The sequence below is a fragment of the Paroedura picta genome, chromosome 6, assembly GCF_049243985.1.
Source record: "Paroedura picta isolate Pp20150507F chromosome 6, Ppicta_v3.0, whole genome shotgun sequence".
NCBI lineage: Eukaryota > Metazoa > Chordata > Lepidosauria > Squamata > Gekkonidae > Paroedura > Paroedura picta.
In genome coordinates, this window is record NC_135374.1 from 88,201,747 (window position 1) to 88,226,006 (window position 24,260).

General features: G+C 44.4%; 1 protein-coding gene across 1 annotated transcript; it reads right to left on the bottom strand.

The window, feature by feature from the left end:
- Positions 1–5,691: 5,691 nt before the first annotated feature.
- Positions 5,692–23,633, bottom strand: CREG2 (cellular repressor of E1A stimulated genes 2). Its single transcript, XM_077343542.1, has 4 exons — positions 23,081–23,633; positions 18,451–18,620; positions 13,025–13,138; positions 5,692–10,402 (listed from the first exon to the last, which is right to left on the bottom strand). Exons 1-4 carry the CDS (start codon positions 23,549–23,551, stop codon positions 10,255–10,257), a joined length of 903 nt encoding a protein of 300 aa, XP_077199657.1. The 5' UTR covers positions 23,552–23,633; the 3' UTR covers positions 5,692–10,254.
- Between the last annotated feature and the right edge of the window lie 627 nt (positions 23,634–24,260).

The following is a 24,260-nucleotide window of genomic DNA, read 5'->3' on the forward strand; positions in this document are numbered from 1 at the left end:
GAAGCGCGCCTCGGCTCTCACACGACTCCAAAGACTTTTTCCTCTCCCGCCGTCCGCGTCCTCCTCCTCATGCAACAACAGAACACAATCAGAGTCCAGTGGCACATCTAAGGCCAACAAAGATGTATTCAAGGCGTGCGCTTTCGAGTGCAAGCACTCTTCCTCAGACTGTGAACTGACCGTCATGACAGTGGGAATATATAAGCAAAAGTTAATCCTGTTATATTAGTAAACTGTGTCACAACATCCAAATACAGCCATCTGATAATTCTTTGCTACAACAGCCAATCTGATGATGGAGAGCTTTGCCTTTTTCCATTTCAGCGACTGAGTTTGGGACATGAGCCAGAGCTCTGGAATCTGGACTGAGTGAAATGCTGGACCGTGGAAACCTACCCTCAGGGCATGTAGGCAGTGCCTGCAGATAAACAGGCCCAGACGTTTAGTTTCTGGAGCAGAGGCTTGTTAAAATACGTCTATTTCAAACAACGGAGAAATGGGAAGGCATACAGTCAAAGCCCCTTCCCTACTAAGCAGCCAACAAGACAAGACATTTCTTCTTAAAGCGTAAATCCGATCGAGACTCAGTGTGGTATAGTCAGGGCCATTCCGCACAGCGTTAATGTTGCTGAATGCTATTTATTCTTCGTTATTCATGCTATTTATTCTTTGTCGTGCACAATCTGCAACACTCCTGCAAAAAATCGCTTCGTTGTAGCAATTTTCAGAGATTCCCCCTAAAAAAACAAAAATGGATTCCCCCTAAAAAAAAACTGCTAGACTCTTGAGAACAATCTGCAACACATCCGAAAAAGACACGTGCGTTCTCAATACAGCGGAAGCAAGCATGTCCCTCCCTAATCTCTCGCACCCAAGGTTCCGGTGTCGCGATCGCCATTTCCCCCCCCTTAAACTGGCCAAAGCAACGAATAAGCGATGCTTCTTTGGCTGAAATCCCTCCACAAGCAATTGTCTGTAAAGTTTCAGAACACAATACAGCCCCCTGCTCAACACTGCCCGTAATTTCAGCCAGAAATAGCACTGAGGGGGGGGGGATTTTTTTTTTAACTTTCTGAGTGCGTAAACGATTAAGTGCCAGCTCCTAAACCAGTGAAAAAGGTATTTCTGATACATCGAATGAATGAATATGTGTTGCTACTGGTGTTTTCGTGTTTTTAAAAAATAGTTTTTTAAAGGGAAATACGAACACAACAGTTCATTGGCTGCTCTCTTTGATTGACGGCCAGGGGTGGGAAGAAGCGGGGGGGAAATACTGCCTCCTTTGTTTCGATTTCGGCGAGACCGGAAACTTGTATGTTATGAGAACAGCGCTAGTAGGAGAGCCTTTTTTTCGATTCACCGGCTGTGTGCGTTACTGAGACCTGCCACTTTTGCTTCCAGCGCTTTTCAATAGCGCTCAGACTTAGTGAAATTGCCCGTTGTGTGGAATTGCCCTCAGAGTCACAGAGTACAATGAGGTAGAAATAAGGTGACAAGGCCAAAGAGACTACAGTGTATGATCAGGGAAGATTACATTTTCGTATGTTCCACTATTTAAAATGGCTCCCTGCAACTAGAAAACCACTCTAGCAATGAGAGAGGGTAGAAGCTTTCTTCCTGCTCTGCTGGTTTTTCTTTGTGTGCAGTTTTTGTATGGAAATAAACACTGAAAGCCAGTATCTCTAGTCCAACATGTTTGGTTTTACCACAGTACTGTAGCACCTCTTTATTTTGTAGGTCTTAAACCAACTGATTACACGTTTAGCCCTACTGGGGAGGAGGATGTTTAAATGACTGTATACATTTTATGCGGTTGGCACAAGAGGGGCTGGATGAGGTTGCTGGAAAATGCAAGATCTGTAGTGTGCATAATTGAGCAGAATATAAAGAGTATCCTGCAGGAGGCATAAGAGGAGATATGCATTTAGCATAATTACATTGCAAACTTCCTGATTATTTTCAAATGGATCTCCTCCAGTATCCTAATTGGCTTGAACCTCAGGACCTGACACCCAGATGGGCTATGACCCAGAAGTACAGTGTGGGGAGCAGGCTTAAAAGGATGGCTGTTTCTTTGTTTGGAGTTGTTGGTGTGTTGCGAAGGACAACAGAGGGGAATAATGCTAAAGATATTTGCAGATGCTGGGGGGGGGGTGAGATATCATGCACCAGGGGAAAGCAACAAAGACGATTACACATGCTTTCTTCCTGCTTGCCTCCAGAACAGTTATTGAATAGAAGAATGATTGCAGATAGTAGCAAGCTAGATAGTTGGGGCTCTCTCTCCCTCACTTCCTATACACAGATGCTCACTATATTCTGGTGTCTCTGCAAACTCTACCACCAGAGGTAATGTTGCTGGTCCTTCAGCTAGGGTTGCCAGCTCTGGGTTGGAAAATATGTAGAAATCTTGAGAGTGGAGCCTGAGGAGGACAGTGTATGGGGAGGAGAGATACTTCAGTGCCAATGAATCCACCTTTCCAAAGTTGCCAATTTCTGCAGGTGAACTTATCTATCACCTGGAGATTAATTCAAATATTGGGAGACCTCCAGCTATTCTGGAGGTTGACCACTGATCCTTCAAGTCCTTCCTCAGTTCAAAATCCAGCCCTTATAAAAAAAAATGATGCTGATTAACATAGGATTGCTTAACCCAGGTTGGGAAAATCCTAAAGATTTGGGGTTGGAGACTGGGCAGAATGGAGTTTGGATAGAGGAGGTACCTCAGTAAACATATAATGCCTTAGAGTCCACCCTCCAAAGCAGCATTTTTTCCAGGAGAATCTATCTCTAGTCTGGAGATCCACTGTAACTGGGAAATCTGCTGACTATACCTGGAAGTTTGAGAAACAACATAACAAAGTGGAAATATGCATGGGAGGATGTATACAAACGGAGGGAACCCAGTGGCTGAATAAATCTTGCAGTTAACAGAAGAATTTGAGTCTTCCAACTAGAGTTAACATTAAACACAAAGAAAGGTTCTTGTCTTCAGAGTCTTTAATAATCATCATCAAAACAAGACTACAATCCTAGGTAATGTCTACTTTCATTGTGTGACTTCCTCAGCTTTGTAATAATTATTGCATGCAACCACACAATTCAGAGCTCAAGATCTCCTGGGAATAGAACGGAGGTTGTTACAACTTCAGGTCTTACATCTCTTCTCTAATGAACTGATATTACTGATATTATATCTTTGTCAGTGTATGTTAATTAATCCAGAATAATGACAACGCATTTATACCATTCCCTATTGGGGATGTTTTCACAGATGAGTTTTAAATCTATTTTTTCTTATTGGTCTGTAATTTGACTGTGAAATCTATCGTCACCTAGGTTGTGCGTAGGGGTACTAAGAGAGATGCTGAAAACCACCATTAAACCTCTTGTGCTGTTTGAAAGCTACATTTGTAACATCTGCTCAAGATAGCATTTGAAGCAACCACTACATTTGATGCAAATAGCAAGAGAGACTGTGAAGACTGAAGTTTTCCTTAAGCTCTTTACCAAGTTATCGCTCTATGTATGCATGAAAAAGATGAAATAAAGTTAACACTTTTACTCTTTGGGAGTTATATGCATGATGGGGTGGTCAAATACATTAGAGGGTAATTAATTCACATTAAGGCTGCAATGTATTCTATGCATACATTAGGTGGAGATATCACGTGACGATTACACATGCTCTATAGAATTATTAGCATACTAGTAATCAAGCCCATTGCAGTTCTAAATGCAATGGGCGCTAGCAGTGAGTGTGGGTTTGGGGGGGGACTACCTGCAGTCTTTGGGCAGGCTTTAAAAGGGGAGAAGGGGGAAGGGTAAGGGACACGCTTCCCCCCCCCGAAAAGCGGCGCCGCGGCCACGCTTCTCTGCTGTATGTGTTCGGCGGGTGCTATCAGGGGTTTGGAGGGTGAGGGGGCGGCGGTCGAAGGGGAACAGGTCGAGGGGGTGGACTCTCCGCAATGGCGGAGGCGGCACAGCCTACCCGGAGCTGGCGGTGGGTCTTCCATTGTCTTGCATCCTGGCGGTTCCCTCGGCAGCGGCTCGAGTCAGGCGGCGGCGTGATTCGGGTGGCGGCTCCCTCTGCGTAGTTTCCTGCGGCTGGTGGGACTCCCTCGGGCGGTGGCGTGACTCAGGCAGTGGCGGCTTCCTCGGTCGGCGGTTCCATTGACGGCGGCGTTTCTTGGGCGGCGTCTCCCTCGTCGGCGGCGTGATTCGGGCGACGGCTCCCTCTGCGTAGTTTCCTGCGGCTGGTGGGACTCCCTCGGGCGGCGGCGTGACTCAGGCAGTGGCGGCTTCCTCGGTCGGCGGTTCCATTGACGGCGGCGTTTCTTGGGCGGCGTCTCCCTCGTCGGCGGCGTGATTCGGGCGACGGCTCCCTCGGGGGGCTTGCATGAGTCCTGTGGTTGCGGCGGCGGCGGCCTGACGCGGCGAGAGGCGGGAAGCGCCTCTCGCCGCGTCAGGCCGCCGGGCAGGGAACCCCCGGCAGCCGCGCTCCGCGCGACTGCCGGGGGCTCCCTCAGGCGGCGGCCTGACACGGCGAGAGGCGCTTCGCGCCTCTCGCCGCGTGAGGCCAGGGGCAACTGCGAGCCGCGCTGCGCGCGGCTCGCAGTTTCTGGGGCTGGGAATCGGAGGGACCAATCGGCAGGCGCTTCGCGCCTGCCGATTGGTCCCTCCGATTGTCTGTCATGAGGAAGGGTCCAATCTGGACCCTTCCTCATCCCGGACTCATCCCGCCCCAGAACCCCTTACTGTTTTATTTAGTCCGTGGCGCCCGCGGCGCCACGGGCGGTTTACAGATGTTGGTCAGCACTGCATTTTGTGCTGCATGTTCATTGTCTGAGATAAGTTTGTGATTTGTAATTCTGCAGTCTTCATCAGTATGAAGTATCAGCTCTCAATGTGTGTGTCTTCAGTGACTCCATCCAGCCACTTCATTCTCTGTCGTCCCCTTCTTCTTTTGCCCTCAATCGCTCCCAGCATTAGGCTCTTCTCCAGGGAGTCCTTCCTTCTCATGAAGTGGCCGAAGTGTTTGAGTTTCATCTTCAGGATCTGGCCTTCTAAGGAGCAGTCTGGGCTGATCTCCTCTAGGACTGACTGGTTTGTTCGCCTTGCAGTCCAAGGGACTCGCACTGAGAGTTCAAAAGCCTCAATTCTTTGACGCTCGGCCTTCCTTATGGTCCAACTTTCACAGCCATACATTGCAACTGGGAAGACCATAGCCTTGACTAAACGCACTTTTGTTGGCAGGGTGATGTCTCTGCTTTTTAGAATGCTGTCTAGATTTGCCATAGCTTTCCTCCCCAGGAACATGCATCTTTTAATTTCTTTGCTGCAGTACCCATCTGCAGTGATCTTGGAGCCCAGGAAAATAAATCTGTCACTACCTCCATTTCTTCCCCATCTATTTGCCAGGAACTGAGAGAGCATTACTATATTACAGTACAATCCTAAGTACAGCTATAGTCCTCTATGTCCATTGACCTCAGTGAACTTGGAGGGTCACTCTGCACTGACTGTTTCTTAAGGCCCTGTATGTAGCTTTACTTACTTTACTTACTTTGCCCTTTTTGTTCCTGAACCTCATTTATCAATTCAGTTTTTTTAGATTTAAGTTTTGAAAGTGCTGTGATCGAATTTATTTTGTTGTGCTTAGTTAAATATCATTCACCAAAACATCCCAGCTGCAATTTCCCATACTTCATTTTATTTACATGAAATGGTTGATAAAACATCTTGCTTATGACATCCATTCCTGTCATTAGTCAATATACACTACTAATTAAAATGCACAGTGGGGACAGGATAAATAATTTTTATCTAGCGAGGGGGGAAAGTAATCTTATAAACTGTTCTTTCTTTGGTTCAATGACAGCAGCTGATCAAGCCAGCTGTGCTTAGTTCTTATACAAGCATTATGCAATTCAACAAAACATATGCAGTTCATGCACATTCACAGATTTCAATAATTGAGTTTCTTAGCAAATACACCAGAATGCAGAAACTTACCCCCTAATAATTACAAAGGTACCTTTTTGTGCCTAAAAAAATCCCTAACAAAGTGGAACCTCACAGGTATGAAAGTGCAAAGTTTAAAATTGTGATTAAGGGTTCAGCAGCTGTATGGGCTTTTAGGAGCTTTGCTTTTAGGAACTGCCTCACAGTCAAAAATTAACTATGCTTTCACCATCATGGAATCTGCGTGCCTGGTAAAGTGCTCCATCTTCATTCCTTCCTATGAGAGCGTCTCACTACAGTCGAGTGCAGAATTAACCCAATTCATTTCAAGGGGTTTAAGCATGCCTAGTTCTATAGTGCAGTGATGGCAAACGTATTCAGGTTGCAGGGTGGGAGTTTGTCTCTCATCGACCAAAACAGATATTGCAAACTGAAACAGGGGAAGATCGAGTCCTTGTAGCTGAATAACTTGACCAGTGTTCCTGTCTTGGTGCATGATCAGAGAACACTTAAATGTTTCCACATCAAGGCAGCACCTTGAAGACATCTGCTTCATATTTGCAGCAAGAAATGTACCTGCCAGGTTGTAAAGCAGCATCTGCTGCATTTGGTCTGATAAACACCAGGCTCTGGCAGACTTCCTTCCCGAAACACTGCTGCAGAGGCAGAGGCAGCGTGTGAAGTGCTGAGTCAGGACTGACTGGACAGGTTTCTCTCCAGTGCCTAATCCTAATGATAAGGTTCCATTTTCAGAAATCTTCTTTTGTGCTTATGGTCTGTTATAAACACATTTACAATTTACACAACCAGTGATAAACTCACCACAACCAGCAACAAACCCAAAGCCGTGTTGCATCTACAATTTAGGCTCTGTCTTTCTTGTGGATGTGTCACAGGATTTGAAGGATAACTTTAGTATTAACTTGTTTGATATTTAAACCCCTCTCCAAATTTCTTTAGAAGGAACTGTAATGTTTTTTTTAACAAACCATTCTATTATGGGCCTTATTTACCCAAGATTCTAAGATGTAATAATAGTGTTGACCTGGATATCCCAGACTAGCCTGACCTTGTCAGACTTCAGAAGCTAAGCAGGGTCAGCCCTGGTGAGTATCTGGATGGGATTCCTCCAAGGAATACCAAAGTCATGATGTGGAGTCAGGCAATGGAAACCCATTTCTGAATACCTCTTGCCTTGAAAAGGCAGCAGGGTCACCATATATCAGCTGTGACAAGATGGCAAAAAATGGGGCCACGGGCCACATTTCCTTAACCGTATGGTTTTGGACAACTTTTTTGGTTCTGTGTGAACACCAACTACGTCATTGCAGGTTTTGGAAGGGAGGAAGAAAGATCCACAGCAAGACTGAAATGCCATAAAACTTGATCCTACAAATTTTAAATATGAGAGTTAGCACTGGATCTTCCTCTCCTTTCCCTTTATGCAGCAGCTCCCGCCACACAACAAAAATCCTCTGCTAGGCCTCAGAGGGTTCTCATAAATAAATTGCACCAGAAGGGGTGGGGGCTTCTAGTCTAAGGAACAGGAATTAGGAAAACACACACACACCTGCCAGGGTTCTCAGTTGTTTGGTTTTGAACTGGGCAGTTCTGTATTTACCATCTGTGCCCTGGAAATTAATTAAGAAAAGACCAGACATACACATTTCTAAGATGTTCTGATTAAGCATTCCAAGAACCAGGCAACTTCAAAGAGACAGAGTTGAAAGGGGAGTCCAAGGGCTAAACTAGAAAGCAAGTGAAAAGATAAAGGAGCAAAATAAGGAATCACACCCTAGTCACTAACTTTTCCTCTCCCCAAATAAGCAGGTATAAATTTATTATACATGTGACGAGGCCTAGTTTCCTGTCTCTCTTCTTTGTGGTATGGTGGTGAGTTAACTTTTGCTCAGTTTTGTGTTGCTTTCCCCCCCTTTCCCCTTCTCAGGTGGGTAGATGCTTTGTCTGCCATGCCTCTCCCACTACCCCCAAGCTGGCTGCCACTTCTGATTTCCATCTGGGAAAAAAATAGACAAGTTTTCTCTCTCTCATTCTTCTGGACTAAATCGGGATCTCGGTTTATTGTCTCATTACCAATGCTGATTTCTCCATGCCTATTACCACACTGCAAATCACACCTAATCCCATCACGCCCGCTATTGTCATTCACCTATTGTCATTCAGCATTTGAAATTACTCTACTCTGATTACTGCTTAGTCAGAACAGTTTTATCAGTGCTGTGGTGAGCCCAAGGACACCTACTTGGCTGCATGTGGGGGAGCACAGAATCAAACCGGACTCGGCAGATTAGAAGTTTGTGCTCCTAACCACTACACCAAACTGTCCATAAGGACAGATGGACTCACATTCTAGCTATAGTTGAAGAAGTGAGCAGTGACTGACAAAAGCCTTGCCACAATTTTTTGAGACTTTAAGGTGCTATTGGACTGCTGCTTTCTAGAGCTACAGACAAACTAACACAGTTACCCAGCTTGTTCTCCCTTTCGCTTTCTGTCTTGGTACAAGGCAGCTGGGGGAAAAATCAGTGGCGGGAGAGTACAGTTCAAGCAAATTCTGGGAGCTGGCATGATAAAGAGCTTAAACTCCCATCGTGCCCTATAACTGTCAATACAACCAAGGTGACATTCCGAGTTGGCTGGATAGTGCGTATATGTGCGTGTACGTGTGTGAAAATGGTCACTGTTCCAAAAACAGTGCAGTAGTTCCCAAAATCATTTCCAAAGGCATTTGAACACTGGAGTTGTCTTATTTCTATCGTTCCTCCTCTTTCTTCTTCCCTTGGTAATTAGCATCAGTAGCTTTTCTCCTTAACTCTTTCCCGAGGCAATGAAGATAGGATAGGGGGGGTTTGCTTTGATTTAAATTTCTTAGTGCAGTCCTAAACAAAGTTATACTCGTCTAAGTCCATAAAAGTCAATACACTTTAACGGGTACAACTTTACTTAGAATTGCACTGCTAAGGGTATACATTTCTACTTCATTTATTCCAGTTTTCTCCGTAATAACGACACCAATCAGCTTATAACAGTCTCACCAAATCCATTTTATCCTCACAATAACCCTGAGTTGGGTCAGACTAAGGGAGGTGTTGGGCCGAATCGACTTTTGCCTATAGCCCCAGAATCACTGAGTCGTCCCTTTCTGGCCAGCACTGGAGTGGAATGAAGTGTATATAGCAACTATTTGGGGCCTGCCTCTCTCGCTGCATCCTGCTTATTCCCTACATGGCTGAATTTTTTTTATCCAATATGTCCAGTGTTTTTTTCGATACCATCTGGCAACCTTAAACACACACATACTACCTTCTGATTCGGTCTTGATTTTTTCACCAGTGGCAATGCTAGCTGACCTCTCAACATCGGTATAATGTGATGAAACACTGTAACAAAATGGAACACTCATCCATATACTAATACTTTTGTAGGAAGGAAAACAACCAGATATTCCTAACAGCAGTCTGCTCCCTCTCCTGTTCCATAGAAGTGCTAAAATCACTGCCTCCGTGTTCCAATACCTTGTTAAAAATGAATTTAAGTATATTTCTTTATTCACTAGACTGAAAATAATACTGATTATATCTTGACTTTTAAAAGGTTAGTTCTAGACAGCAGTCACAAGGTAATTTATATTAGATAAAGAGCATCTTATATGTATTAGCTTTGGTTTTTGCTCCCACAGTCTGAGTGGTTAAAGCATAGTAAACACTTGCCTTTTTCTAGTTTCCCAAAGAATCTTGTTAGGACATAGGGATGATTTTAAATCACAGCAAAACATTTTGTGAGCTTATTTTAAAAATATGCTTAAGAAAAGATGGAGTTCATCATGTTAACAATTAGAATGTTATATATATTTAAAACATTCCTTTAAAGTTTCAGATTGTGTTTCAAAAACATCACCTCAAAAACATCACATCCAGAATATACATTCCAGCCACTTCATCTTAAAGTGGTTTTTTTCCAGTTTTAGAAATTGTAACTAGCTTATATTGTGATTATTATGTGGGATACATGAGTATAAAAATCCAAAAAAGTCAAAACACCTAAAGACATGTTCAGTACAATCAGTTCCCAGCCTTAAATGGTTGGTGTTCATATTCAATTAAAAATATCCTTTTCCAATCAAGAAAGATGAAGCCATTTTGAATACTGTGCAAAAACAAATTGCAAACAACATCTCGTTCAACAAACACCTGGTGACATTTTATATAAAACAGAGTTTGTTTTCAAAGTAACGGTGAAAATACTGGGTTTTTGCATTTGGAAGTTCAGTTAAGCTTTACTTTGAACTGCTTTGAAATATTCTTCTGGTGCAATGGCACTAATTCCTCCATACCAGTTCTGAAGCCAGATGTGATCTATGTTCATTTTCATAAAGAACCATTCATAATTGCGAGGCCATTTTCTCATGACAGGGTGCCTGGAAGAACAGAGACAAGATAACCCAGCAGATTTACAATAATGTCAGCCTACAAGGTTTCTTCCAGCTCGTAGGTGGAGGACATGCAGCAGCTTGTTGTTTTAAGTCATGTTCTCTGATAACTTCTGATTGTTCTCCAGTCAATGTGGCAACCACTGGAAAGCAAGTGACCCCTCCATTTATGAAAACACATTTTAAGACTGAATATGTGTACAATTGCTTGTCCATATTTTAGTTCTAATTGAAAAGGAAAGAAGGTGGGGGGGGACCCCTAAAACTATCCTAGTCAATATGAGAACAGAAAGAAATAATGTTTTGGAATTAATTTTGGAATAAATGGGAACGTAAAATATGAATATAACATAGAAAGTTTGGTACAGACATACTCCAAATATTCAGATTTTAGATGATTTTATTTATGCTAGATCAAACTCACTAGAAAAATCATTAATGCTTGGCATGGTCAGCGGCAAAGTGAAACATGGTCGCCAAATGCGCTGCTTGACACGGTACAGGGATGACTATGAAAAGAAGCAGTCAGAGGCAGGGGCACATGGTGAAGACTTTCCCATAGAATTGCCAAGGGTTGGACATGACTGAATGGATAACATCATCATTTATACTAGACATATTCAAGGGTTATGTTTAGGCTTAGTCTGTGGTACTACTCTGAAGTAAGGAGAAATAAGGAATTCTACCTTTAGGTAACCAGTTGCAAATTAAAGCACATTTAAATCCTACCAATTTCAGTCAGAGGAATTTTAAAATACTTTTATTGGATGAACAACTACTTTTCAATGATGAGATTATTCCAGAAAAATTCTGGGGTCAGGGAAAGACAATGCCCTTATATTCCCATAGTGAATTGACTATTATTTTATTTAAAACATTTCTGGGCTGACTTTCTACCAAAATAGGATCTGCAATGCAAAACCATCAACAACAACAACAACAAACCTAACTGTTAAACCTCAGATGGCAGGAGCAGTTGAAGCAGGGCTTCCAAAGAAGACTGAACAGGTGGGATCATATGGAAGAAGGCAATCCCTAAGATATGCTGGCCCATATAGGGCTTTAAAGCTCAATACCAGCACCTTGAAGCAAACTGGGAGCCCTTGTCAATGGAACAAAACTGGAACAATATAGTAGTACTACAACTCCAATTAACATTTTGGGTGCTGTGTTCTGCACCAGCCGTTCAAGGGCAGCCCTGGATACAGTGCATTGCAGTAAACTAATCTAGACGTGACCTGGGCATGCACTACAGTGAGAAGCAAGAGCAACAGTGGACTCACCAGCCAAAGCTGGTGAAAGGCTCCCCTGGCCACTGCTGCCACTTATTTATAAAACAGGAGGCCCAGGCCTAGGAACCACCCCCAAGCTACAACCCTGCTCCTTTAGAGGAAGGCACCACCATCAAGAACAGGAGATACCCAAATTCCTATGTTTAGTCTTTCCCCCCCCCATCAGTAGCATGTCCAGTTTTTTTGGATTTAATTTCAGTTTGATAGCCCCCAGTTTTTCTGAGACAGACCCCATGGTTGTCATGGAGACCATGAAATCCTGAGCCACTCCCAACAAGGCCCATGGCTGTCATGGAGACAGGCCTCAGCATGCCTACAGAAATCCCTCAAGACAACCATCCTAGGAGTCTTCAATTCTGCCTCCCAGCTTAGGCATACATGTTTGGGCAGGAGGGTACGCTAACAAGATCCTAGTCTAGTCTTATGCTCCCACACTGGAAATACACTCTAAAAATCAGCAGAGTCCTCGATTGGGCAGCTAATCTGGGGGACAGCATCTCAACAGACCACAGCGATGTGAATTTTAGAGTTTTAAAACCTATGTAACAATTGTTGTACTTTAAATTTTCTTGTAAGATGCTCTGAGCCTCTGGGGAAGGGTGGCGTATAAATGTAAAAATAAATAAGTGCATAAAAATAAAACACCACCTCCCCACCCACTAGTCTTATGGTGATGAATCACGGAGTCCCCTAGAGGACATATTTAGTAAAGATTAACTTCTCTCATCTCCTCCAACCAGATCTCAGTGACACCTGCCAAGTCAGTCCTCTCATCCGGAATTAAATCCTGAATGGCTGCCATTTTGCCTGTCATCAACTTAGCAAAAAGCAAGTTGTGATAGCCCAGCATGACACTGGTATGGTCACCAGCATCATCTGGCTGGAAGAAGAACCAGAGAGGGCAACAGCTTGCAAAAGTCTGCTTTCTTTTCCCTTTAGCGGGTGTGTTGTTCTCCTGCCACCATATTGCCCAGGACCTCACATTCCATGGATTGTGGCACCACCCCCAACCCAATTCTGCGCTTCTAAGCACATCTCTCCCCAACAAGTGACACAAGGACAAACAACACTTAAACACCACAGTGTAGTGTGCTTTGTGCACAGAAGTCCTGGGCCCAGTCCCTGGCTTCTTGAACCAAAAGGATCTCGGGCATCATGTCAGCCTTTCCCTGCCTGAGTTCCCAGAAAGCTTTTTTTCCGCTGGAGCTGGCAATGCTGAACTAAATGAACCCGTGGTCTGACTTGGCATAAGTGTGTTCCTTCCATTCTCAGTTATAATGGCTTCTTTTTAATTCCATCAGAACAGATTCATACAAACCTTGAAAACAATGCTTGCTTGGCGAATTCTATTTCTTCCAGAGGCACTGTAACCATCTGGCCTGTCAAAATGAGCCTGGCACACCGTGGATCATCAGGATCAACAACAGTTTTCCTGCATGCAAAGACAAGTGTTTATTTTATGTTACTGCCGATTTCTGCATCAGAACTTTTGCTCATTCAGGGGCACAAACAAGCCATAACTAAGATCTTCTGTGGTGTTTTAAAAGCTAATTAGCAGCCCCAGGCAGCAGTTTTGACATTACGGAAAGGTCTTTGAGGGAGCTTGTCTAACTCTTATTTAGCAGCAAACCAAATCTTTCCCCTGTCTCTAATTTTACACAACTGCAATTTTGTAATAGTGTTCTAATTACCACACAATAAAAATGAGCAGTTACCTTTGCTTGCTGCAAAGTACTTAAGCCCCTTCCTTCACCAAGAGCTGCTAACCAAACTCTTATTAATAAGAAAACCAGTAAGCCCCAAGAAAACAGGAAGCAATTAGTTATCCTGGAAACAACATGGCAAAACAACAGGAAGTACAGAGAGAAACAGAACCTTTATTGAATTTATTTCCAAATAGGGGAGAAAAACCTGTGTGGCTCAATAAATCTTACATTAACAGAAGAATCCCTATGTTAATGTTAAGTACAAAGAGATCTTCAGAGTCTTTAATATCATCAAAACAAGACTACACTCCCAGGTAATATCTAGTTTTGTCGCAAAATTTCTTCAGCTCCGTAATAATGACTTCACAGGACCAAAACATTCAAGCAGAGCACAAGGTCTCTCCTGTTTCCAAAGGCCATTGAGCAAATAGCTTCAATTATACAAAAACTGAGGGGAAAGGGGGCATTTTGCATACCAAAGAACATGCTTAGGATAAACTTAAGTTAAGGATAAACTTAACCCAGAAGAGTCTGCTTTACTACACAGGGAGAGCTTGTAGATTTTTATTTTTGCAATTTAAAAATGTTGATCTTGTTTCCATCATGTGGCCCCTAAAGTGTGGTGGCAGCTGCTGAATAGCAACAGAATGAGGCACAGCACAAACAGCAGCCCAGAAACAAGAAGATTCAGTTAAATGTCTCTCAAGTTTTCCATAGGAGTCTGACAAGGAGATCCAACATACCCACTGGGGGCTGAGACCAGACTGATTACACTTACCTTTCCCGCAGGTTCTCCCTGGGTCTGCCCCAAGGACTCTCAGTAAGACCTCAGTTGCAAGTTCCCCACTGAGTTATCAGTTCCTGTCCTAAAAATATAGGGTTTCCCAACAGGGCAAGCAGTTCCCCCTTCCTAGGGCTGTGCTGAGTCAGGAGAATGGTGAAGAAGAAGAAGAGTTGGTTCTTATATGCAGCTTTTACTACCCAAAGGAGGCTCAAAGTGACTTACAGTCGCCTTCCCATTCCTCTCCCCACAACAGACACCCTATAGGGTGGGTGAGGCTGAGAGAGCCCTGATATCACTGCTCGGTCAGAAAAGGTTTATCAGTGCCATGGCAAGCCCAAGGTCACCCAGCTGGTTGCATGTGGGGGAGCGCAGCATCGAACCTGGCATACCAGATTAGAAGTCTGCACTCCTAACCACTACACCAAACTGGCTCTCAGTGGAAGATGGCCAAAGGCCCTTCTCTGTGTATGCCAAAGTCCCAAACTGAATGGGCTGTTACTTGGAAGTTGAATTCTAACTGAGTACCTGGATCAGACCTGAATAATGACATGTGGAACAGGTAGTGCTCTCATGAACAATTATCCTCAAGTAGAATCTGCACCATGCAGCAGCTTTGATATGGAGCACAGCCACTGATTTGATCATCATCTCCTGGCCACAGGAGGAACGTAAGCACTGGATGGGGGTCCCTTGCTACACTCCCTCTGGTTGCAGAGCATCAGACTTCTTCAGACTGCAGCAGAAGGGGAGACTACAAGGAGGCCCTAGTTGATGCTAGCCTTATTTTAAGCAGTGTATACCAGAAACTCTTCACAACATTTATTAAAAACTAGCAAGAAAGTCCATTGCAAGCAGGAATGCAATGGGCACTAGGACGCAGGGGACACCGGGAGGTGCAGATCTTTCTCTCTCTTTCCCTCTCCTGCTGCGTGTCTGAGTGTGCCTCGCAGCAGAAGGCATAGAAGGTAATTAGGGTTGGTTCGTAGGGGGGAAGGAGGGCTGGTGTGCAGTTTGGGGCAGCTCTCTCTGTCTCTCTCTCTTTCTCTCTCCCTCTGTCGCAGCAGGGGCAACTCTGTGTCTCTGTCAGCAGCTGGGGGCAGCTCTCTCTGAGTCTCTCTCTCCCTCCCTCGCAGCAGGAGTGATAGGAGGGAATAAGGGCTCGTGTTCAGTCTGGCAGGGCTCTGTGTGTCTGTCACTAGCGTGGCTTAGAGGAATGTGACTAGCGTTCAAGGAGGGAGCGCTGGAGCTGTAGGGGCAGGGCCAATCAGGGTGCAGCCAACGTTGCTGGCTGCACCCTGATTGGCCCTATTCCAACTTGGACAGCCGGACATGTTCCACCCCTGAGGCTGTTTCACAAATATATAGAGGAAATATGGATAAGGATATACAAATTTTATATATAAGTGTGTGTGTGTATGAATGTTACACACATTTTAAAACATGTACATGGTATGCTGCAAAAAACAAGCGCACATATTCCATGGTGCAATTCTAGGAGAAGCTCATGATGAGAAGCTGACATTTTCCCCACCTACTACATTCTTTTCCTCTTTCACTCCCACAAGCTAACTAGAATGACTCAAAACAAGAGACTGACAACCTGCTTATTAAAGCATATACCTCCCCAGGGATAACGCAATATCAAATCTACAGTTGCCTACTAAAGTTTCATGGAACATTTTATCTGGTGTCTACTGGATCATTCATAGCTGCCAGTGAGCAATTCAAGATCACTTATGTGCATATAGAATAGAGATTCCCAACTAGGGGCCCACAGACCCCTAGGGGGCGGGTCTCTGGCCTTTCTTGCCTTAATGGACTTGGTCAGAAGCTACATCACTTCTACTGCTCCCCTTCCCCCCCTACTGAGCATGAGTGAGTTATCATGTGGTTTCTACTCCTGGAAGGGGGTGGTGCCTGCATGCCTACTCCCACCATAAACCACTCTCTCCCCCCTCAGTACTCTTGAAGTCTGCCTATTAACACAGGTGGTGATGTCACTTCTAGTGACATGACATTGCTGGGGTGTGTGACAGGGAGGTGTTATCAGCTGATATAATTTCCAGGGGCCTTTGAAGCCTGAAAAAGTATTTCAGGGGCTTCTCCATGGTCAAAAGTTTGAAAAAGGCTGGTGTAGAATAATCTACTTCAGTATGAGAGTAGCCCAGTTGAAGTACTCTGTGTATCTCTCGTTCTCCACTAAGGCCTGATTTACATGAGCCTGTGAATGAGGCTGCAAGTAGAGAGGATAATGGAGAATGACATTGTAGAAAGCTCTTCCATATTAAAAATTCCCTGCAGGTAGAAATCCAGCACCCCATTCCTTCTTGCTGTGCTTGTTTGTTGTTTACAGTGTGGATAAATGGAATTCCCCACCTGCAATCTGAAATGATGCAATCCATTCTACCACTACCTTGTTCTTTTGCAAGTGTGAACTAGAGCCACAGACTACATGTGCACATGCCAAATTTAAAGTAGTTTTAGCTTTAATTGTTATGTCTTCCAGTCATACTTCTATGTGGGGACTAAGAATTCCAAACAACTTTTTACAACTATTGTCACTTATGCATGGAATGCTTCTGAGTGTGGGCCCTTCCTCCCTGCTTCCTAATAGCATTGTGACATTTTTATGCACCTCCTGGGTTTGCCCTGTCTTTCCCCAACCTGCTTTGCTGTGACGTTTTGGGAAGGACTGCAGCAAAACCAAGGTGGCACCCATGTGGATAAGAAAGGCTAGATCTTTTGTATCACCCCTACCCATTTGTGCCATTTTCCTTTGCTTTTGTCCTTCATGGACACCATTTCCTCTCTAAAGAAGAGTCTTGCCCAAGTTGAGGCCAAGTATACTTCATCGCAGCAGGGACTCTCAGCGGTTGGCATTGGCTGATTGCAGTGCTTTCCAATGGATATACCCAGACAGGCAGTCTGTGGAGGTAGTAGGGCTTCAGCCCCTTCCTTGTCTGAATCTCCTCTCTCTCTGCCTGACAAGGAGGAGTTCATACGCTTGTCCATAGCACTGGATAGTGGAATGTCCGACTGACTGTGTTAAACCATTCTACCACTCCATCTTTGTTGAGCCTCAGGTGCAGACGAACAATAGCCAGCCGAGCATTGTTCTAGGTTTTAAAAGATAGCAGACTGATACTATTTATGATCCACTAGGTTTTCTATCCCCTCCAAAATAGCAATGTTTATCATCCAGACCACGATTCAGAAGTCACATTACTTTAATTTTATGTTTTGAAAATAACAAGTTATATGTCTCCTGCGTATCGTCTTTGGCTTCTAATCCACCCCTCGAGGAATGAGCTGGTAAGCTTGTATTAGCATTACTAATCTGCATGGTACGTCAAAGGAAATCTCAGTGGAAAGGAGAATTCATAATCTGAAAAGCTTCTCTTACTCTTTGGCTTTATGCTGCAGGGTGCTGTTGACCTCCTTGCTGTTGCTTCTGACATAAAGAGTTCTCTTTCATTTTTCTATCTCAAAGCTTTGAGTTAAAATATCAATAGTTTCCCTCTTCCCTCCCCCCATGTGATTCCTGCATGTGGTTAAATGCCTTTGTCTAGGTAATTTATATCCACCCATGCATCATCCCATAGCCTGTCTGGGTGACAGTGGCCCTGCCATTTTTGCTTGTATTCACATGTTACTTCCGGCATCTGAAGTTATCTGAGTATTGTTGATTGTTACATGGCAGGATTGAGTCATATGGACCCTCCACACTGGTAGTCGTTTGACAACCCTGATCACCCATTGCCCATGGGGGTGGGAATGGAATCTGGATTCCGGATGTAGTGCAGTCAAAAGTCGTCCACAGTGACCATGCATCTATGTGAGTTTAAAATTATGGCATGCAAACATGACATGTTACACGCAAAGCTACCATGGGCACTGGAAGACGTTGGTAATACATAAATGGAACTTGCTAGAGGAATATGTTCCACAGTGGTGGACCACTTTTGCCACAGAGAAGGCTCCAATGCAAAGTGAAACAAGGCTTAGGATCCCAGCTATGTTCCCACAGCAAAACAGGAACAGCACCATGTGGAGGAATGTGGAGGAATATGCTGGAGGAATATGTTCCATAGTGGAAGACCACGTTTGCCATAGAGAAAGCTCCAATGCAAAGTGAAACAAGGCTTAGGATCCCAGCTATGGTCCCACAGCAAAATAGGAACAGCAGCATGTGGAAAGGAAATGAAGGGGGGGATGGAATGGGGACCGTTGCATTTTTTTTTTCATTGATGGTACCTGCAGAAATCCCCTTCTGCCTCTGGCAGTGTCAGTGAAGCAATGGAGTTTCTCATCAGATCTGCTACAGTGTTGTCCTTTGGAGTCACATAAAAGAAAGGGGTCCCAGAGCTATTGTCTGCAGGGCCGTCACTGATAGATAAACAATTTCCAAATGGGGCTCCTTGCATCTGAAAAAGAAATGCAAATCATCAGAATTTTGACGAAAAAATACATTATTTCCTAAATAGATGCATGGCAGCAAACTGACCCTTAAGGTCTCTAAAGGCAGTTTCTAACTATACCAAATCAGGGATCTTTCTGCTCTTCAGAGCTAACACCCTGTTTGACTGGGTAGGGAATTTCTCTCTCTCTCTCTCTAGAATATCTATCCCCTTTCTTTGGTCCAAATGGGAGTCTTTGCCTACTTCCCAACCTTCCTTGCCAACTTTCCCCTCAGTTCTCTGTGTTAAACTGCTCTTAACTCACTCAAGGCAGAAATCTGACTGACTGACTCCTCAGCAGAACAAAAAGATCCAGTGGCACCTTTAAAACCAACAAAGTTTTATTCAAGGTATGAGCTTTCGTGCATGCATACTTCCTCAGATATGATGCTGTAAGGCAGGGATTCCCAACCAGGGGTCTGTGGGAGCTCTGAAGGGGATCTGTGGCCTTTCCCTTCCTGCCTAAATGGATTTGGCACAAGCTAGGGAACTGGTTACCTCCACCAGGAGGTTGGCTGTGGTTGTATCAAAGGAAGGGAGTCAGTTCTGGCATGGTATGGCAGGTCCGGGCTGTCTTCTCAGCTCCTACTCTTGTTTCTGGCTGGCAAAAGGTGGAGCCACCATAGTAGTAGTAAAGGCAGGGGGAGGAAGCGAAAGAAGGGCAAAGGGTGTGGGTGGTTATGCCACTTCCAGGGGGCAGGGCAGGGAGGCATGGCCAGCTGACATATTACTTCTGGGGGTCCTTGAAGCCTGAACATTTGTATCAGGGGCTCCTTCACGGTCAAAAAGTTGAAAAAGGCTGCTCTAAAGATATTCTCACTCAGCTGATGCTAATCAATCAGATTGCTTGGAGCAGCCTGTCACTCAAGGCTCTCTGTTTCTGTAAAGAATTAACCCTTTACAGTCTTTCAACTGTCTGTACAGCACTTCTAAACTGTTAAAAAGTGCTGTCCATCACAGGAAGCAAGTGGAACTTCTAATTTGACAAACACAGATCTCCAGTGGGTGTTAAGAACTTGTGCAGTTCTTTAGAATTTGGCCTATATACTGTAATTACAGTCAGCAAACCACTAATAATCCACCAGGTAGCATTTTTATCAAAGGATCTTGCAAAAACACAAACAATGAGTCTTCCTGGTTCAGTCATGTTATTAGAAACCAGAGGTGGAATTACAGACTTCTACTGTACAGCAAGTGATATTTTATTAATGATTTCTTTTATCAACTATTAGTTGGATATCAACTAGTATTAGTTTTATCAATTAGCATTAGTTGGATCTGACAGATGCAAAAAGTGTTGCCTTTAACATTGCTCTTCTGGAGGTCTTAAAACATTTTCAAAAATGAATTACTCATACATTCCAGAGAGAGAGAGCTTTGACCAGGGTTGCTAGATACCATTGGCAACTGGCAAGGGGTAGGGGAACCCACAAGCAGAAAAACTCATTTTAGGCCATGCAGCAATATCATTCTTTGACTCCTGAAAGCTTATCCCGAAAATCTTGTTGGTCTTTGAGGTGCTCCTGGGCTCAAATCTAGTTCTTTCAATGAAAACTACCCTCCAAAACTATCATACATCCCATTGGTTTCCTTGGGAAGCTTATACCACTTTTCTCTACCATAGTCAACATAATTCAAAAGTGCTTAATTTGGAATGGAAGAATAAACAGAAAGAAAGAAAAGTGGAAAGATTGGGGCCTCAACAGGTAAAAATAAACAAGAGTGAGCCCAATGCATTTTGCTTTTAAAAAATTGGTGAAAATATCACTAACCGTCTATTAAATTTCTTTACTTCCTGGGAAATAAACTATGATAATCTGTTGCAATCTTTGAACATATTCCAATACTGTTACCAATTAAATCATTAAGTGCAGCCTCTACTTAAGGACTAACAGTACTATCCCAAATAGTATCATACCCATCAAGGCCTGTTAATATCAATGTCCATAGAAGTGTGCAACTCTTTCAGATAGAACTGTTAACCCTTAATTAGGAACAGTTATTATTGGCATGTATTGCCCTGGAACATGTTAAGCTCAGTTCAACTAATAATTTTTTGTAACCTGTTGATGTCCACTCCTCATCCCCCCCCCCCAAATCCCTGTAGTTCAGCTGCTCCACAGAACTGCAACATTTAATTCCTGTACTCTGAAGTAATTGCCACTCTGATCAAATGCGAACCACCATATGGGTGACAAATCTGCTTTTTTTGTAACATGATACTATGACAAGGTTGTTGAAATAAATATAGGTGGCTAATATATGTAGATATTCCAAGTTATGGAATATGGAACTCTTACATTAATATTACTAATAGTCAAATTTAAACTCATAAAGACAAGCTGGCATGATATAGGGGGTAAAAGACTAAGCTACAACACTGCAAGTTTCACTTCTACAAATACGGATTTCAGTTCTATATGAAGAACTACTGGACTAAAGTCTTGCCTCCTGTCTTCCAACTCTATTCTTTACCTTCTTTAGAGGTTGTGAAAACTTGGGACTTCAACAGACTCTGTAAATGCATCACTGAAAAGGAGGCAAGTCATGACATTTGATACAAAAATCCAGGTTCTCTATATGGTATCCATGTCTTAAATCAGTTAAAACCCTATCATGGTATCTAGTAGATCTTTCTAACGCCCCACTAAGAGAATTCATGAATGCCTGCTTTCAAACAATGCCCTCCACCTATCTTCAGGGCAGATACAACAAAATTCCCTCATATTAGCGTCTCTGTCCTTGTGCTCTCAGTCATTCTGAAGATCTTCATCATTATTGTTTTCATTGTCCATTATATGATTCCATTTGTCCCAGGCTGTATCAGGTTATTTCACATTCCCTTGGAAGTAGAAGACCAGATCAGAAGAATTGGTTTTTATACCCCACTTTTCACTACTCAGAGGTGACTCAAAGCAGCTTACAATAGCCTTCCCTTCCTCTCCACAACACATACCCTGTGAGGTAGGGTGGGGCTGAGAGAGCTCTGACAGGACCACTTTGTGAGAACTGCACTAACAGGACAGGGCCAAGTCCATGGTCACCCAGCTGGCTGCATGTGGAAGAAGGGGGAATCAAACCCGGCTCACCAGATTAGAAGCCCCTGTTCTTAACCACCACACCAAGCTGGCTCAGCTTTTTATTGGTGAATATGAACTCCTCCATTATTCTTAGGATTGTCTCCGTCATGTTATCATCAATTAAGCTAAGGAAATTATTTGTGCATGCCAATTCTTAGAGCAGATAAGTCTGGATTTTATTTCTCTCATGGCTATACTTTCTCCATCATTGTATTCTTACTTCAGTATTTTTGTTGCATTTTATTGCTGTAATTCGGCTATCATGTGATGCTAAGGCCTGTGGCTTTAACATCCAATAAATTACATTACCCCTGTGACCTCATTACTTAGTTAAATCTATGAAATTCACATATATTTTGCTTCTTGAAACTAATTTATAATTCTTACCAGTAAGTTCTCTCTCCATGGCCTCAAAGGAGACAACCACTTTGGTTGTTTTCTTATCAGTACTTTGAGCTGGCCTATGCTGGCTAACTTTTACCCCTCTGACTCTGTCAGAAATGAGAGTGAGGATTTATAGAACTTGGATATGAGAAACAATAGTGCTATGTGATTGACACTGTCTGGTGAGCTTGTCTTTTAGAACTGCTTTTGACCCCGGTCATATTTGGCTGTCTGTAGCTGGACACTTTTCGTCATGCCTTGAGAGAGCCCCTCTAGCACAGGAATGCTCCACTGGGGCGCTGGAGGTCATAGATTACAGTACTGTGGGGCAAACATTCCCAATGGTTCACCTCTTTTGCTGCCAAATTTGATAAATAAGCATCGTCCTGAGATGTTCCATCAAGAACTTTTTCTCTTATTGACAGCAACCAAGCTGAAAAGGCCATATTGGAGGAAATGTCACTTCTATTTTGAGTGGCTGGAAAAATCTGAGACATTCTGGTAATGAAACAAACAGAAATGCCAACTCAATCAAACCAGGTGTCAGCTTAGCAAGCTAGTCCTACATCGTTCCATATTTTCATTCAAATTTTTCACACACACCCTCCTTTTTCATAAAAGAAAAGCATGTAGTCCCTTAAGCAGTAAAAAGAGGCAGATCCCTAACAACGAATAATGCGAATTCGCCTGCACACCTTGGGAAGGGGGCTCAGGCACCGGCTGATTTACCTATATGTAAGGTAAAGGTAAAGGTATCCCCCGTGCAAGCAACCTATCTACAGCAAAGGCCGCTTTGGGGGGTGGAACCAGGTTGCTCCGAAGCGGCTGAAGCACGACTAGCTCATTCTCCACCTTCGGCTTTTGCAAAGAGCAAAGCTGGCGGGCGAATGAAGCTGTCGTGCGCACCCACTGGGGGGCAAGGGGCTGCTGCTGCTGCTGCTGCTGCTTCCGGCGCGCCGCTACCTGGTCTTGGGCGGACTGGGTCGCCAAGAAGCCCCAGCGGTGATAATGGGCGAGGAAGCGGGCGGTCCGGGCGGCTTGCTCTTGAGGCGCGAGGCTGCCGCCTTCCTTGGCGCTCCCCCGCCGGTAGGAGAACATCCGCGAGGGCGAAGAGACCTGCTTGGCTTTCCCCGGGCCCGGCCCGGTGCGCGCTCCCTCCGCCGCCGCCTCCTCCTCCTCCTCCTTGTAAACAGAGGCCGGGTAGCTCTGCTTCCAGAGGCTCGTGGTGTCTTCCAGCAGGGCGGGCAGGACCTCCTCGTTGGAGGCGCTGTCCAGCTCCTCTTCCACCTCGTTGGGCACCGACCAGGACACCGAATTCACGATCACGTAGCCCCACGCCGGAGCCAGGAGCAGAGCGCCGCAAAGGGCCCAGGAGAGCCAGGAGGCGCAGCCCGCCCGTTCCCCCACCGGCGCTTGCCGGCCGCCCCCGGGCATTTTGGAGCGGAGCCTCCGCTGCGGCGATCCTCACCGAGCTGGGCGCCTGGACGCAAACAAGCCCGAGGGTTTGCCGAGAGAGCGGCGCCCTCCCGTGGCGGAAAGCGGCACCCGCGCCCGGAGAGCCCCACGCCCAGCAAACAACACGGGGGCGGGGAGGAGGCCCCGAAAGGCTGGCCAACTCCATTCGGTGCGGAGGTCTTCTGAAGTGCGTTCTGATTCACAAGCGATTAGGCTGGAATACATTTTGTCAGGGCCACAGAACGCATTTATTTTCCCTGTTATAGACTCAGACTACTACCAGGGTTGCCAGCTCCCGGTTAGGAAATACTTGAAGACTTTGGGGGTGGAGCCTGAGGAGGGCGGGATTTGGGGTGGAGAGGGACTTCAGTGTGGTATACTGTCAAAGAGTCCAGCTTCCAAAGCAGCTATTGATCCAGATAAATTGATCTTTGTTACCAGAAGACTGGTTGTGTAAACTTTATGTGAGAGATGGGGACAACGCTGGCCTTCCAACTTTGGTAACGGTTATTGAAACAATAGAAGCTTTTAGAATGCAATATGTAATGTTTTGGGTGTCTAAGTAAGGCCACATGTATCCTTAGCAGCAGTAGAACAAAGACTTTTGTTATTCAGGACATACATAGTTATCTAATTGCAGTGCAACTTAGATTTTAAAACCTATAGGTAGTTTCAGGGCATTTGTTTG